The sequence below is a fragment of the Syngnathus typhle genome, linkage group LG8 (assembly GCF_033458585.1).
Source record: "Syngnathus typhle isolate RoL2023-S1 ecotype Sweden linkage group LG8, RoL_Styp_1.0, whole genome shotgun sequence".
Lineage (NCBI taxonomy): Eukaryota > Metazoa > Chordata > Actinopteri > Syngnathiformes > Syngnathidae > Syngnathus > Syngnathus typhle.
Window position 1 is genome coordinate 726,694 of NC_083745.1, and position 12,118 is coordinate 738,811.

General features: G+C 45.0%; 1 protein-coding gene across 1 annotated transcript; it reads left to right on the forward strand.

Moving 5' to 3' along the window:
- Positions 1–537: 537 nt before the first annotated feature.
- Positions 538–11,938, forward strand: atp6v1ba (ATPase, H+ transporting, lysosomal, V1 subunit B, member a). Its single transcript, XM_061285026.1, has 14 exons — positions 538–828; positions 5,297–5,352; positions 5,581–5,679; positions 5,821–5,914; positions 6,035–6,112; positions 6,225–6,364; positions 7,168–7,269; positions 8,233–8,330; positions 8,404–8,527; positions 9,633–9,783; positions 10,383–10,465; positions 10,587–10,691; positions 10,875–11,004; positions 11,149–11,938. The coding sequence occupies exons 1-14, from the start codon at positions 717–719 to the stop codon at positions 11,289–11,291; spliced, it is 1,515 nt and encodes a 504-aa protein (XP_061141010.1). The 5' UTR covers positions 538–716; the 3' UTR covers positions 11,292–11,938.
- The last annotated feature ends 180 nt before the right edge of the window (positions 11,939–12,118 follow it).

A 12,118-nucleotide genomic window follows, 5' to 3' on the forward strand; every position in this document is an offset into this window, starting at 1 on the left:
TTCCAGGTACCATACCTTGTACCTCACTGACATGAGAGGTACCGGATCAAATCTTAGCTCAATCTCTGGCACTAGGTTTGTGCCCATTTGAAGTCGAGCTAGACGACGTGTCCAACTCTTCGTGTAGGCGGGCTGGGCTGGACAACGTTTTGGTATTTTTTTTAGAGACACCCACTGCTAGGCATAGTTTGAAACAAATTGGCCGTTTTGTGCTGCTGTTGGTATGAAAACTGCCAACTTATAATAAATGCAAAAACTACACTTTGCAAATACTAGACAACCAAGGGGCCATTGCAAGTGGGACAAAAGAAGTGACGAGCACTCAACACATGGTCAAAACAAGAACAGACAGAAGATTACTGTCTAGTGATAAAAAGGAAGGAAATGACCGTTTCTTTGGTCCAATTATTTGGTGGATGGTTTTGTTTGTTTAGCATGAAATACTTTCAAACAAAGCACGCGCTAAACTCTTCTTGCGGAGACTCGGTCGGTGACGCCTGAAAGCAGTGCGCGGCGGCGGCGGCGGTGGCGCATCGCGGCCGGCGGCGCATCGCATCGCAGCTCAGCTCAGCGCTCAACTGGCTTCCAGCCACCGTCGTCATCCGCTTCGTCACTCAGTCAGTCATATGACCGCTGTCATCTGGCTTGTACAGCACCGGCCAGGCGAGCTAAAATCACCTTAGAACGTTGTCAATTTGTCGTAAATTAATCCCGCAATGGCAACATTGGTGGCAAACCGGGCGATGGACAACGGCTTGGCGGCAGCAGCGGCAGCGAGGACGCACACTCAAGCCGTGACCAGAAATTACATCTCTCAACCGAGGCTAAGTACGCTGCTTCGAGCTGCTAGCTAGCGTAGCTATAGGCTAACACAGATGGCAGAAGAGACTAAATATATTTCATCGATCCTGATGTTGCTACCGAAAATTCAGCTCAATAGTCGAATGCAATGAGCTGTTGAAACCTCGTATCATGTTGCAGCTGTATCAAATGTGTACTTTGAATCACTGCCTTAAATTCATTTAAAAATGCAGCTAGAAAACCGCAAGCAAAACGAAAGGCTAGATCATTCATGACTGTTTTGAATCTATTTGCAAAGGTGTCTCTGTCGCTGTGTGTGTGTGTGTTGGTGTTGTTATTTTACAAAAGTGTCACTCGTATCACGTAGCAAAAATGTTAAGCTACCTCGTAAGCTATTGCTAAAGGTGGCTAACGTGGCTTATTTTGGCGAGATGTCATTCTCGCATTCGCTAAATTGTTGTTATTACGACAAGTGTCGAAAATGTTTCCGTTTATATTTGCATTGGTTGTCGGGACGACTGCATTAGAGTCTTTGGCCTGCAAGTCATGCTGTAAAGCTCCCGTGTTGCGGTAGAGCCGCCGCTGAGGATATTTCTTGAATCATTTCGGTCAACGGTGCTTGTTAGGTGGCTCGCCTCTTGTCAAAATGTTTGAACATCAGCATGTTATTTGGCAAACTCGGCAGAACCCCGTTAGCTTAGCTTGGCCAAGAGCAAACAACGAGGATTTGTCATGTGACACGATCACGAGCCAAGGTCACGTGACTCGTGGACTCATCGGAGACCGTTGCTGCATTACTGTGCTCACTCGTGTGTACGATTTGTTATTCTAAAATACGAAAAGAAGTGTAAACATCCATTTAGGTATGGGTTCTTTGTACAAACAAACCGTGCACGGACTATTATTGCATGTTAACAATCTTTTGAACAATTATGCTCATCATGGAGCGTCATGATCATGATTGAATTGAGATGAATTGCACAGCCCTGCCCGTGGATGATAAATTTTCAAATGGTGGATTACTTGCTCTGAATGTTGTCGGATTTGTTTTTTAAAGCAACCGCTGTTCCCTCACATTGCTTTCACCGCAGAACACCATGATTACGTTTTGGCGGACCTTTATGTCAGAGAGGCAAGTACTGTATGTATGGACTAAAAGCCTCTTGGAGGAGGAGAAGAAGAAGAAGAAAATGACTTAATGGACCTTGGCCCATCTTAGTGCTAGTAGGACAAGGGTATTTTGTCATGCAGCCCTTGTACTTTGCCCTAACAATGTGACATGCTGCTGCAAAGACTTTTTTGGGTGAAGCATATTTGAACTGCTACACGAGGAGCTTGTCGCAGTCTTTATGATTAGCTGCACCAATTCACTGGCCTTGGACTAAAGATGGGGAGCTGATGTAAAAGGATCCATTCACAGTTGGAAGAGACTCCTTCCAATTTGCCGTCTGTCCCATATCTATTTTTTGTTGTCGGCCTATTATACAAATCAAACGGCACGAAAGCTTTGTTTCCTGAATGCGCTAACAAAAATGGTCACGGTATTATCCCAGTTAAGGGCTAACAACAGTGTTCACCGCTGTTTCTTGGATTTTGTTTTGTTTTCTTTGCCAGGCATCATTGCTTTTTTCAAAGGAAGCTTTTTACTGTGGTAAGTGGCGAATGGAATGGAATGAATGCTTTTATCTACACTGTATTGTGCTCAAAGAACTTGACGAATACCATCGTAGCTGGGCTTAAAAGAAAAATAGACTCTCTGCATAGAAAAAAAAAAACAAAAAACGAAATCCCATCCACACTTGATTTGTTTCCAAACTTTTTCCATGTGGACATGGTCTGGGAGAGTCCCAAGGTCAGAGATAGGTGAGATATACGAACCCTAGCCCAAGGCCAAACATCTATAGGCTAAGCCACTCATTGCAAATTCGGTGGTGGCAAACGCTGCCGCTGCCGCTACTTTGAAGCAAATGACAACAGCTCAACATGAATGTCAGACCAATGTTGAAATGCATTTTGTCGACTTGCCGGAGCTCTCGGAGATGCATAGTTTGAAAAGGCACCAAACGAGAACCTTTTTCCATCGTACTGCGTCTTTTCTTTCTGCAGGCTTTTGTCTCTCTGGTGTCAACCGAGACAAAAGCTATTAGTCCATGAGACGGTGGCCTTTGTTTTAGCCTTTGCTGCATTCTGACATCAAGTGCAATGAAAAGACATAGAGCAAGGCGCAGTGCAGCTTTTGTGAACATTTAATTAGTCGTGATGATAATTTACAGCCTCGTCTGGCATTTCCATCAAAACTTGCCTAATTTGTATTCTAAGGAGCAAACGTGCCCTTCGATAACCTCCACCCGTCTGTCTTATTTTTGTCAGGAAGAACAGGAAGTTGTCAACTTGTGACTTGTGGCCAGAAATCCCCCATTCCATGACTCCACTTCTTGCTTTTTAGTCCATTTTTGACAGTGTTGGTTGCTTGGTTGCGTGGTTGGTTCTAAACCAAACAGAGATCTAGCATCACGTAGCACTCGCCGTAGCCCTGATGTCATCATACACAGTCAATGCGTAGTACTCCATGCATCGAGTCGTTCCTATTGATTTGATGGATGGATGTCCGCAAAAGGTGAAGCGTAAAGTGGCGAGGGATGGCTGTATTCATTTTCCTTTGCAAACCTGATATTTGGCTCGTGCAGTGAATGTCGTGCCAAGGCTTGATCAAATGTGTCGATTTGTCAGGCAATTAGCATTCCCACTTTGAGCAGGGCTGTGGGAATAGTTGTGAATTTCAAGGTGCACATCACAGCAGCCACTGCTTTGTCGGGCTCATTTGTTGTTGGAACAGTGGCGCCCCATCCCGGCTCCAACCTTGCCCCCCACCCCAGCCCGCTTTTTAGCTTGAAAATTGAATTGTGTTGGAATGCTACGTGTCTCTTTTCTCTGGCACTTGAATAGCCTCTTCAGTATTTCACACCAAGGTGTCCTTCAGGGTGCGAGGTCAGGCTAGCAAAACAGCCTCTAGTGGCAGATTAGGACCAATTAACATCTTTGTTCACAAAGGGCTTGGCAGTTGAACAGGCTGCAGGGTGACCCACACTGCGCTTGCATGGCGAGCCAACACCCCCACGCCGCTCTTGAACTTCAGTAGAAAAGAAGGGTGGAGAAAGTTTGCCAAACCTAATGGCAGGCAATTGTTGCTACTTCACAACTCGTAAATATAAGAGTCCATTCACTTACTTATGGTGATTGTTATCAAGTGAGAGAAAAGCACCGTCGCTTTTTCTTTCTTTTTTTTTCTTTTTTTTGGCCTTGGTGATGCTTTTATTATAAAAGTGCAACTACATATTCAAAAGTTCTGCCCACAGGCTTAGCGCCACCATCCACGCCGCAAGAAATCAAAAGAAAGCAATCTTCAAAACACTTGAATCAATCAATCAATCTTAACAACACTTGGCCTGCCTCCCCCACATAGATCATGTAAGATTTTTGGGCAGACTACAATCAATTTGCTGTATTTACGCGCATGTGTTATTGAAGGCATCATTGAAGAAAAAAATCCGGTAAAACAAAACCATGGACAGGAACGCATTGGTGAATTTTTGAGGTCGATATTTGATGGAAGAAAAACGATTAACCGGCCCATTCATTCTAAGAATGTACGCTGCTTATTTTTTTCCATCACTTACAATCAATATATGAATCAAATTGTACAGGAAAGAAATGGAGAAAAAAAACTAACCTTATCTTGTGTTGATCTTTTGGTGGCAAAACAAATTATTTTCAGTCCACAAAAAAATTCAATACATACTTAGTGTCGCATAATGGCTATACTGAAAGTGGATAGTTGTCCTAAAATTGACTTCACCTACCTCTTTCGGGAGCCTTCACCGGATGCGCCATTAAGATGCTGTAAATGTACAGATTGCCAAAAGCTTTCTATATAATTACGTCAACCAATTTTGTGATTATTTATTATTGTCATCACCAGCCACTAGATACTTTTGCTACATCTCTTAAATTTTTTGGGCAAGTTGGAAATGTGGTTATTATTACCCCGACCCCGCATTTTGTGTTGGAGCCGCGGTTGTATAATTTCCTCGTGATTTTCTCGAACCTTCTTCAGTGATGAGCCATTCTTTTTTTGAAGATGGTCAGCCGGCCAGTCAGCCGGCCAGTCAGCCGGCCGGCCAGCCGGCCGGCCAGCCAGCCGGCCAGCCGCCTAGTGTCAATGTAATTGTCCATGGCCTTCATGGGCAGGGCAGACAAGTGAATTTTCTCCATTTTGATGACATTTGCCTGCCTTTGACATTTGGACCCGGAGCATGTAATCCTCAAAGCTCCGTGGATCTTCCAGTTAAAGGTCAACGTATGATTATTCAGTGCAGTTAGTGGCAGCAAGTTGATTGGTAGCTTGTAAATGTGAATACAGTCATAATGATATTGCTGGTAGTTGACTGACACTTGAATCAGAAAAATGAACTGTGTTTTTGATCTTGTCTTTCAGCTTATTCTACAGTGTCAGGAGTGAATGGACCCTTAGTGATTCTGGATAATGTCAAGGTGAGGCAACCACTACTGTTCTACATGTTTGCTTTATTCACATAGGAAACTGCTCTTTACATGGCTCATCGTCAGAATCTATTGATCACATTTACACTTGTTTGTAAAATGTTGAAATGGTAAAATACTTCAGCAGCCTATGGAATGCGTCTGTGTGGTTGTTTGGAGTGAGGGCAGTGTTTTTTAATATGGCTACTGTGTTTAATCCTTTCTTTCTTTCTAAACTAGTTCCCCAGATATGCTGAAATAGTACACCTGACCTTGCCCGATGGCACAAAAAGGAGTGGTCAAGTCCTGGAGGTGATTGGTAGCAAGGCAGTTGTTCAGGTGAGACACAAGCATCCATCATGGAGCAAGAACAAGCGAGATGTGTGCGAAACAAACAAGAGGCGTTTTGAAACTTCACTAACAATGTACAAGCGATAACATTTTGGTCTCTTGACAAAGGATGACGTTATGTCTCTTCAGGTGTTTGAGGGAACATCAGGCATTGATGCCAAGAAGACAGCCTGCGAGTTTACTGGCGACATCTTGCGCACACCCGTTTCCGAAGATATGCTTGGTATGAGGAAGAACAAACGTGTCGCAAAGCCAGCGAGCTCATCGATTCATACTTGAAATGTTTGTGGATAGCAAAGAATACTTTTTTTCCCATCTGTGTCAATTTCCTTGTCTTTTCCAGGGCGCGTGTTCAATGGCTCAGGCAAACCTATTGATCGCGGACCTAGTGTTCTGGCTGAAGACTATTTGGACATTATGGGTACCTGCTCTTTTCATCTGCATGCATTTTTTCCATAGTTCTACTCGCAGTCACTGACAGCACAGCCCATGTATGAAAGCTATTTTGGCAAAGCTCCGCGTTTCCTCTCCAGGTCAGCCTATCAATCCTCAGTGCCGTATCTACCCAGAGGAAATGATCCAGACCGGCATCTCTGCCATCGATGGAATGAACAGTATTGCCAGAGGACAGAAGATCCCCATTTTCTCCGCAGCCGGCTTGCCCCACAACGAAGTGAGATCACACACACACACACACACACACCCACGCACACATCCGGGCTGTCGGTACTTCAAGCCGTGCCTCTGGAACGTATTTGCCAGTAGCGTTCTCGCAATTCCGTATTTGCGTGGACCGTTGGGCGACGTATTTGCCAGTAGCGTTTCTTCAAATGGATTTGCAAGTACCATTTGTTTGAACAGATTTGCATTCCAATACACTTTGGATACTGTCACATTTCAAGGGAGGCGTGTGCAATAATAAGGAGAGCACCATGGCATCACTTTCTTGAAGGACGATTGTATTGAAAAGGGCCGCCCGCTAATGCAGCTGCCTGCCTGCCTGCCATGTGTAATCTCATTCAGCCTTCCTAATTGGCTGATCAAAAGGGTCCTACTGTAGAATAGCTCAAACAAACACAGCTCCTAATGATGACCCACCCACTTGTGGTGCCATCTGTGAAATCCCGGCTGCTTATTTCATTAAGTACAAGTCGCGTAGGTCATTCATGTTGTAGGGGGTTGCTCTATGGACCAGGTGCATGGAGAGGTTAGGCTTAGGGTTAGGGTTAGGGTTAGGGCCGGATCAACACACATTAGGTGAAGAAAAGCAGAAAATTCCTCTTCACTCCTTCCACAAAGGAGTGGCTGACGGCCGGCCGGCCGATTCATTGCTATAATGTATATCCTTCACGCATGTCAAGTCGTTCCTTATCAAATGATGACATGGTTTCAAATGAATTGTTGTCTGGAAGAATCAGTTGTGGATTTTGTTTTGTTTAGTTTTTTTATAATGACACTCCAAACACATTTGTTAAGATTGCAGCCCAGATCTGTCGGCAAGCTGGCCTGGTGCAGAAGTCCAAGGATGTGATGGACTACAGCTCGGAAAACTTTGCCATTGTGTTTGCGGCCATGGGGGTAAGCATCCCTCCCTCCCTCCATCCAGCCGACGTGTTTTCTATCATGCGCATCTGTGGCGCTAATCCAGCTCTTAACCCTGAAATGTCCTTTCTCCCAGCCTGCTTTCAGTCTTTTATTCATTAACCTTTCAGTCCTTCTTGTTACTTCTGCACCTCTGAGCATATCCTCCCACCACGTCGAGGTTACTAATTCAAGAGACTCTTAACACTGCCAGTATCAAATTCTCTTCGCCTGCCTGCCTGCCTGCCTGCCTGCCTGCCTGCCTGCCTGCCTGCCTGCCTGCCTGCCTTTTGTGACAGGTTGACCTTTAGCAAAGTCCCAATTTGCTTCACTTGCCGAATGCGTCCAATCCCCGCTTCGCTAAATCACATCCTTTGCAAATAGGCAGTACTCGAGTCAATTTTGTGAGTTACATTTCCTGCCCAACGCAATGATTGTCCTTGATAAAAGATTTCCATCTGTCACAATCTTCCGGACCGAATGCATTCGTTTCATGTTTGAAAACAAAGCGCCGCTGCGTCGTGGTAATCCATCGGAAAACGCGACGTCAAATGTGCTCTTTATTATGAATTCCATGTGTTTTCCTGACATTATCTGAGCACATTATACTCGGAAGTGTAGTTTCACCAACTCCAAACTAGAGTTAGCGTTTGTTGCTGCTGCTTTTCCAATGGCTATTGTATTTCCGAATGCGTTCCAAAGGATAACGTAACGTGGGCTGGCTCCCGTTTGAAATGAAAGACCCATGTGCATATCAAAGTGAACCTCTCATTGATTGTGAATGAACAAAAGATAAGAAGCGGGTTCACCTGCATTTTGTCCGAGGGGTTGGCAAATTGTGGAAATTCGGGATGCAGTCAAATACGTCGTCGCTCCATCCACGGAGTGTGACGATTCACGGACGGACGGAGGCTTTGATTTTCAAGTCCAGTAAAAGCCATTTCTCCATTTCGCCCCCAGGTCAACATGGAAACTGCTCGTTTCTTCAAGTCTGATTTTGAAGAAAATGGCTCAATGGATAACGTTTGTCTTTTCTTGAACCTGGCTAATGATCCCACGTAAGACTCGTTTGGATTGGATGTACGACACCGTATTGGCTCCACTTCAAGTTTCTTCTTTCTTGCCAATTAGGATCGAACGTATCATTACTCCTCGCCTGGCATTGACTACAGCGGAATATCTGGCCTACCAGTGCGAGAAACACGTCCTGGTCATCCTCACCGATATGAGCTCCTACGCCGAGGCTCTGAGAGAGGTAAACGCATCTTCGGCGGCTGGTTGAGATTCATTTTTTCTTTTCTTTTCATTTCATGGTGACATACATATTGAAATAAGCTCCAGCACACCCCGATGAGGATAAGCGGTATAGAAAATGGATAGATGGATACAAATGTGGTATGTGGAAAATGTTCTTTTGAATTGCCGTTGTAAACAAACGTGCAATTCGTGGATAGAAAATGGTCAACGCAAATGAAAGCTGAAAGTCTCCGCTTGAAGAGGGAAATGACGGGGCCAAATGTTGCCATTGTGTTTCAAGACCGCCTCGAGTCTTAAATGTATTCATATAAATGGTTCGTTCCAAAGTCAAGTGAAGCCGAGGGGGAAAGGAAATCCAAGCCATTTACAGGTTGATGTTGGGGATGAGGACGAAATATGCGTGTCAATTGAAGGCTCAACCTTTACACGCCTGAATAGCAAGATGTTATGTTGGGTTCTTCAAGGCTCTTTGTATGTTGCCAACCACGCATCGTGCAATTCATGACTCCAAGGTTGCGGTCATCACAAATGAACCATTGAAACCTGCAATTGTGCTGCCAGCGTATTGAAAAGCAAACTGCGCAGCATAAAAGGATACACAAGGGAAGGGTGAGTAGCAAGCATCGGACTTGCAAGAAAAAGCAAAGGAGAGAAAAGAAAAGGAAAGGAAAGGAAAGGAAAGGAAAGGAAAGGAAAGGAAAGGAAAGGAAAGGAAAGGAAAGGAAAGGAAAGGAAAGGAAAGGAAAGGAAAGGAAAGGAAAAGCAAAGGGTTAACGGGAGGCAGTAAGCAGCAGCAGTAGCAGTACTTTTCCTAGTTAGTCTCCGCTCATAATAAGGTTTCCAGCCTAAAAGTTCCGTTTTCCCTTTCCCTAATCTATGGAGCTTTCATTCTACTTTCTATTTGCCCTTAGCCGTCGACAGCGTCGTCACCTCATTGTCTCGAAAGGAAGATGCGCATTTGAAAAAGACGCAACGCGTCAAATTGAGAATGACATTTGAATTTGTCATTGTGACTAAAATCCAGATTGGAGAACGCTTGTTGCTATTTTTTTTTATCTGGCCCTCTCACTTACTACCAAGCGAGCCTTTTCTCCACCTTCTAGGTGTCCGCCGCTCGAGAAGAGGTGCCCGGACGTCGAGGCTTCCCTGGTTACATGTACACCGACTTGGCCACCATCTATGAACGTGCGGGACGAATCGAGGGGAGGAATGGCTCCATCACCCAAATCCCCATTCTCACAATGCCCAATGACGGTCGGTACCACTTGTCAATCCTTGAGCCCTAAAAACTTATAGATCCAAAAATGGTGGTTTCAGAAATGAGTCTATCTTTGCCCGGTTTTTATTTGGATAGATTTTTCTCCCTCCCTCCCTCCCTCCCTCCCTCCCTCCCTCCCTCCCTCCCTCCCTCCCTCCCTCCCTCCCTCCCTCATTCAAGGACCTTCGTGGTTCAAAGGTTGTGTGTTGTATGGGTTACTTGTTTGGGAATGAAACCAATGAAATGTAAAAAAATGTAAGAATTTGAAATGGGCTTGGATCTTTCCGAAGTTACCATAGCAACTGCGCACTCCTATCTGGTTGAAGAGTAGGTCCCCATTCCAGCATTACAGGCGGGTGAGTGTGTTAACCTTTAGTCCAACACGGGCTGGCTTCCCAGCCCTTCTCGGGCACTTGATTCAGAGTGAAGGTTGTCCAAATGGCTACTCGAGAGGTGAATTCTACATTTTCATCTTCTATATTTGGCTTTGTTGCTCCAAAGTCTTTTTATTCCACCATGAGCTTGATAGGATGAAAATGGCTAGTTTGGTGATTTATTCCATGGCTGAAAACATGTCTTGTTCCTCCTTTGAAAGACATCACCCATCCGATTCCTGATCTGACGGGATACATTACTGAGGGTCAGGTGTACGTGGACAGGCAGCTGCACAACCGTCAGGTAGGCTGCTGGCCAGATGCCCGTGGGACCGTCATTTCCATTGAAGAAATTGACAATAAAGCCCACTTTTCCCCAAAAGTTTTGATCTTGAAGTCATATTCCAAATATGCTTGTCTTGCAGATTTACCCACCCATCAATGTTTTGCCCTCTTTGTCCCGTCTGATGAAGTCGGCCATCGGAGAGGGTATGACCAGGAAGGACCACGCTGATGTCTCCAACCAGCTGGTAACACGATATATATATAGTCTGTTTATCGACGTTACTAGTAGCATAGTTGTACTAAGTTCATTTTGTTCATGCTAGCTAAGCGGGTACACTTTCTTCATTGAAGAGTAGTTTGGTGCTGACCGACATGTTTGTGTTGCCCTCCATGACTCATTTTCTTTTCATCGACTGTCCCATTTTTAGTATGCCTGCTATGCTATTGGCAAAGATGTTCAAGCCATGAAGGCTGTCGTGGGAGAAGAAGCCCTGACTTCTGATGATCTGCTCTACCTTGAGTTCCTACAGAAATTTGAAAAGAACTTCATTGCCCAGGGTGAGTTGCTTCCACGCGTGTAGTGCAAACGGGCTCCTTTGGCTGCCCGAACACATGCCTGACCCTCGATCAATGTAACCCCCCCCCTTGGGTTGCCCAAAAGCATGCCTTTCTAAAAAGAGACAAACAATGCGTGTCCCTCAGGCCCGTACGACAACAGGACGGTGTACGAAACCTTGGACATCGGCTGGCAGCTGCTCCGTATCTTCCCCAAGGAGATGCTGAAGAGGATCCCTCAGAGCACATTGGCCGAGTTCTATCCCAGGGAGTCCGCTGCTCGCCACTGAGGCAGGCACCAAAAGGAATGTTGGGCTTCTTTGTGCAATCTAACCCTAACCCTCTCTGAGGCCAGCAGTCAGTCTTCTGCCCTTTACCTTGTGGCATGCAGGTGAATTTTCTTGAGCATCCTGATCCCAAAGCTTCCTTTCCCCAAGGTCACCGGCTTCACGGTAGTCATTTTAGCTCGGTGTACCGTCGTGTATTGCTGTCCAAATGATGTGGCGTCTGAAAAGTAGTATCTGTGCTAGTGTTGCTCTTTATTGCAAAGAAATGTGATCATATCTGTAAACATTTAGTGAAGCCCATACGCTTTTAATGTACTGGCCAATATCGCAAAGCCGTGAACAATGTTCCGTTTGATATGAGCTGAATGGTGTTGTTAGGCTTAAATAAACACTCAAAGCCGTCAGTGTGGAGCATAGTCCTGATGGGCCAGCCAGCCAGCCAGGCAGCCAGCCAGGCAGGTGGTAGTCGTGCCGTACTTGACTCTTTTGGGACCCCGTACAAACTATATCATGGATGTTTACATTATTAGTGCGTTGTTGTTTGTTTTGTCTTATATAGTGAACATTCCCATTGGTCAGCAAAAACAAAGTTGTAATGATCGTTTCTTGAGTTTGTGAACAGAATGAAATTAAATTATGAGTGAGTCCAATTTGTCATCCGTAATCCATCTATGCGAGCCTCCTCGGTCGGCGCACTCTTAACAGCCGTCACCTCAATTCTTTCCGGTTGAAGCCAAATTTATTTATTTAGTAGTTTACAGGACATACTGGGCGTAAAGTGTTGATACTGGCTGAGTGTGAATTAAAGGTAAGTAAACGACATGAGGTAA

What these genes read in the sequence shown, in the direction of transcription:
- atp6v1ba (XM_061285026.1), top strand. Translation starts at nt 717, where the DNA reads ATGGCAACATTGGTGGCAAACCGGGCGATGGACAACGGCTTGGCGGCA. An exon ending in CATCTCTCAACCGAGGCTAA is followed by an intron (nt 829 to 5,296) that starts GTACGCTGCTTC and finishes CTTGTCTTTCAG; the next exon opens with CTTATTCTACAGTGTCAGGA. An exon ending in AACCTGGCTAATGATCCCAC is followed by an intron (nt 8,331 to 8,403) that starts GTAAGACTCGTT and finishes CTTGCCAATTAG; the next exon opens with GATCGAACGTATCATTACTC.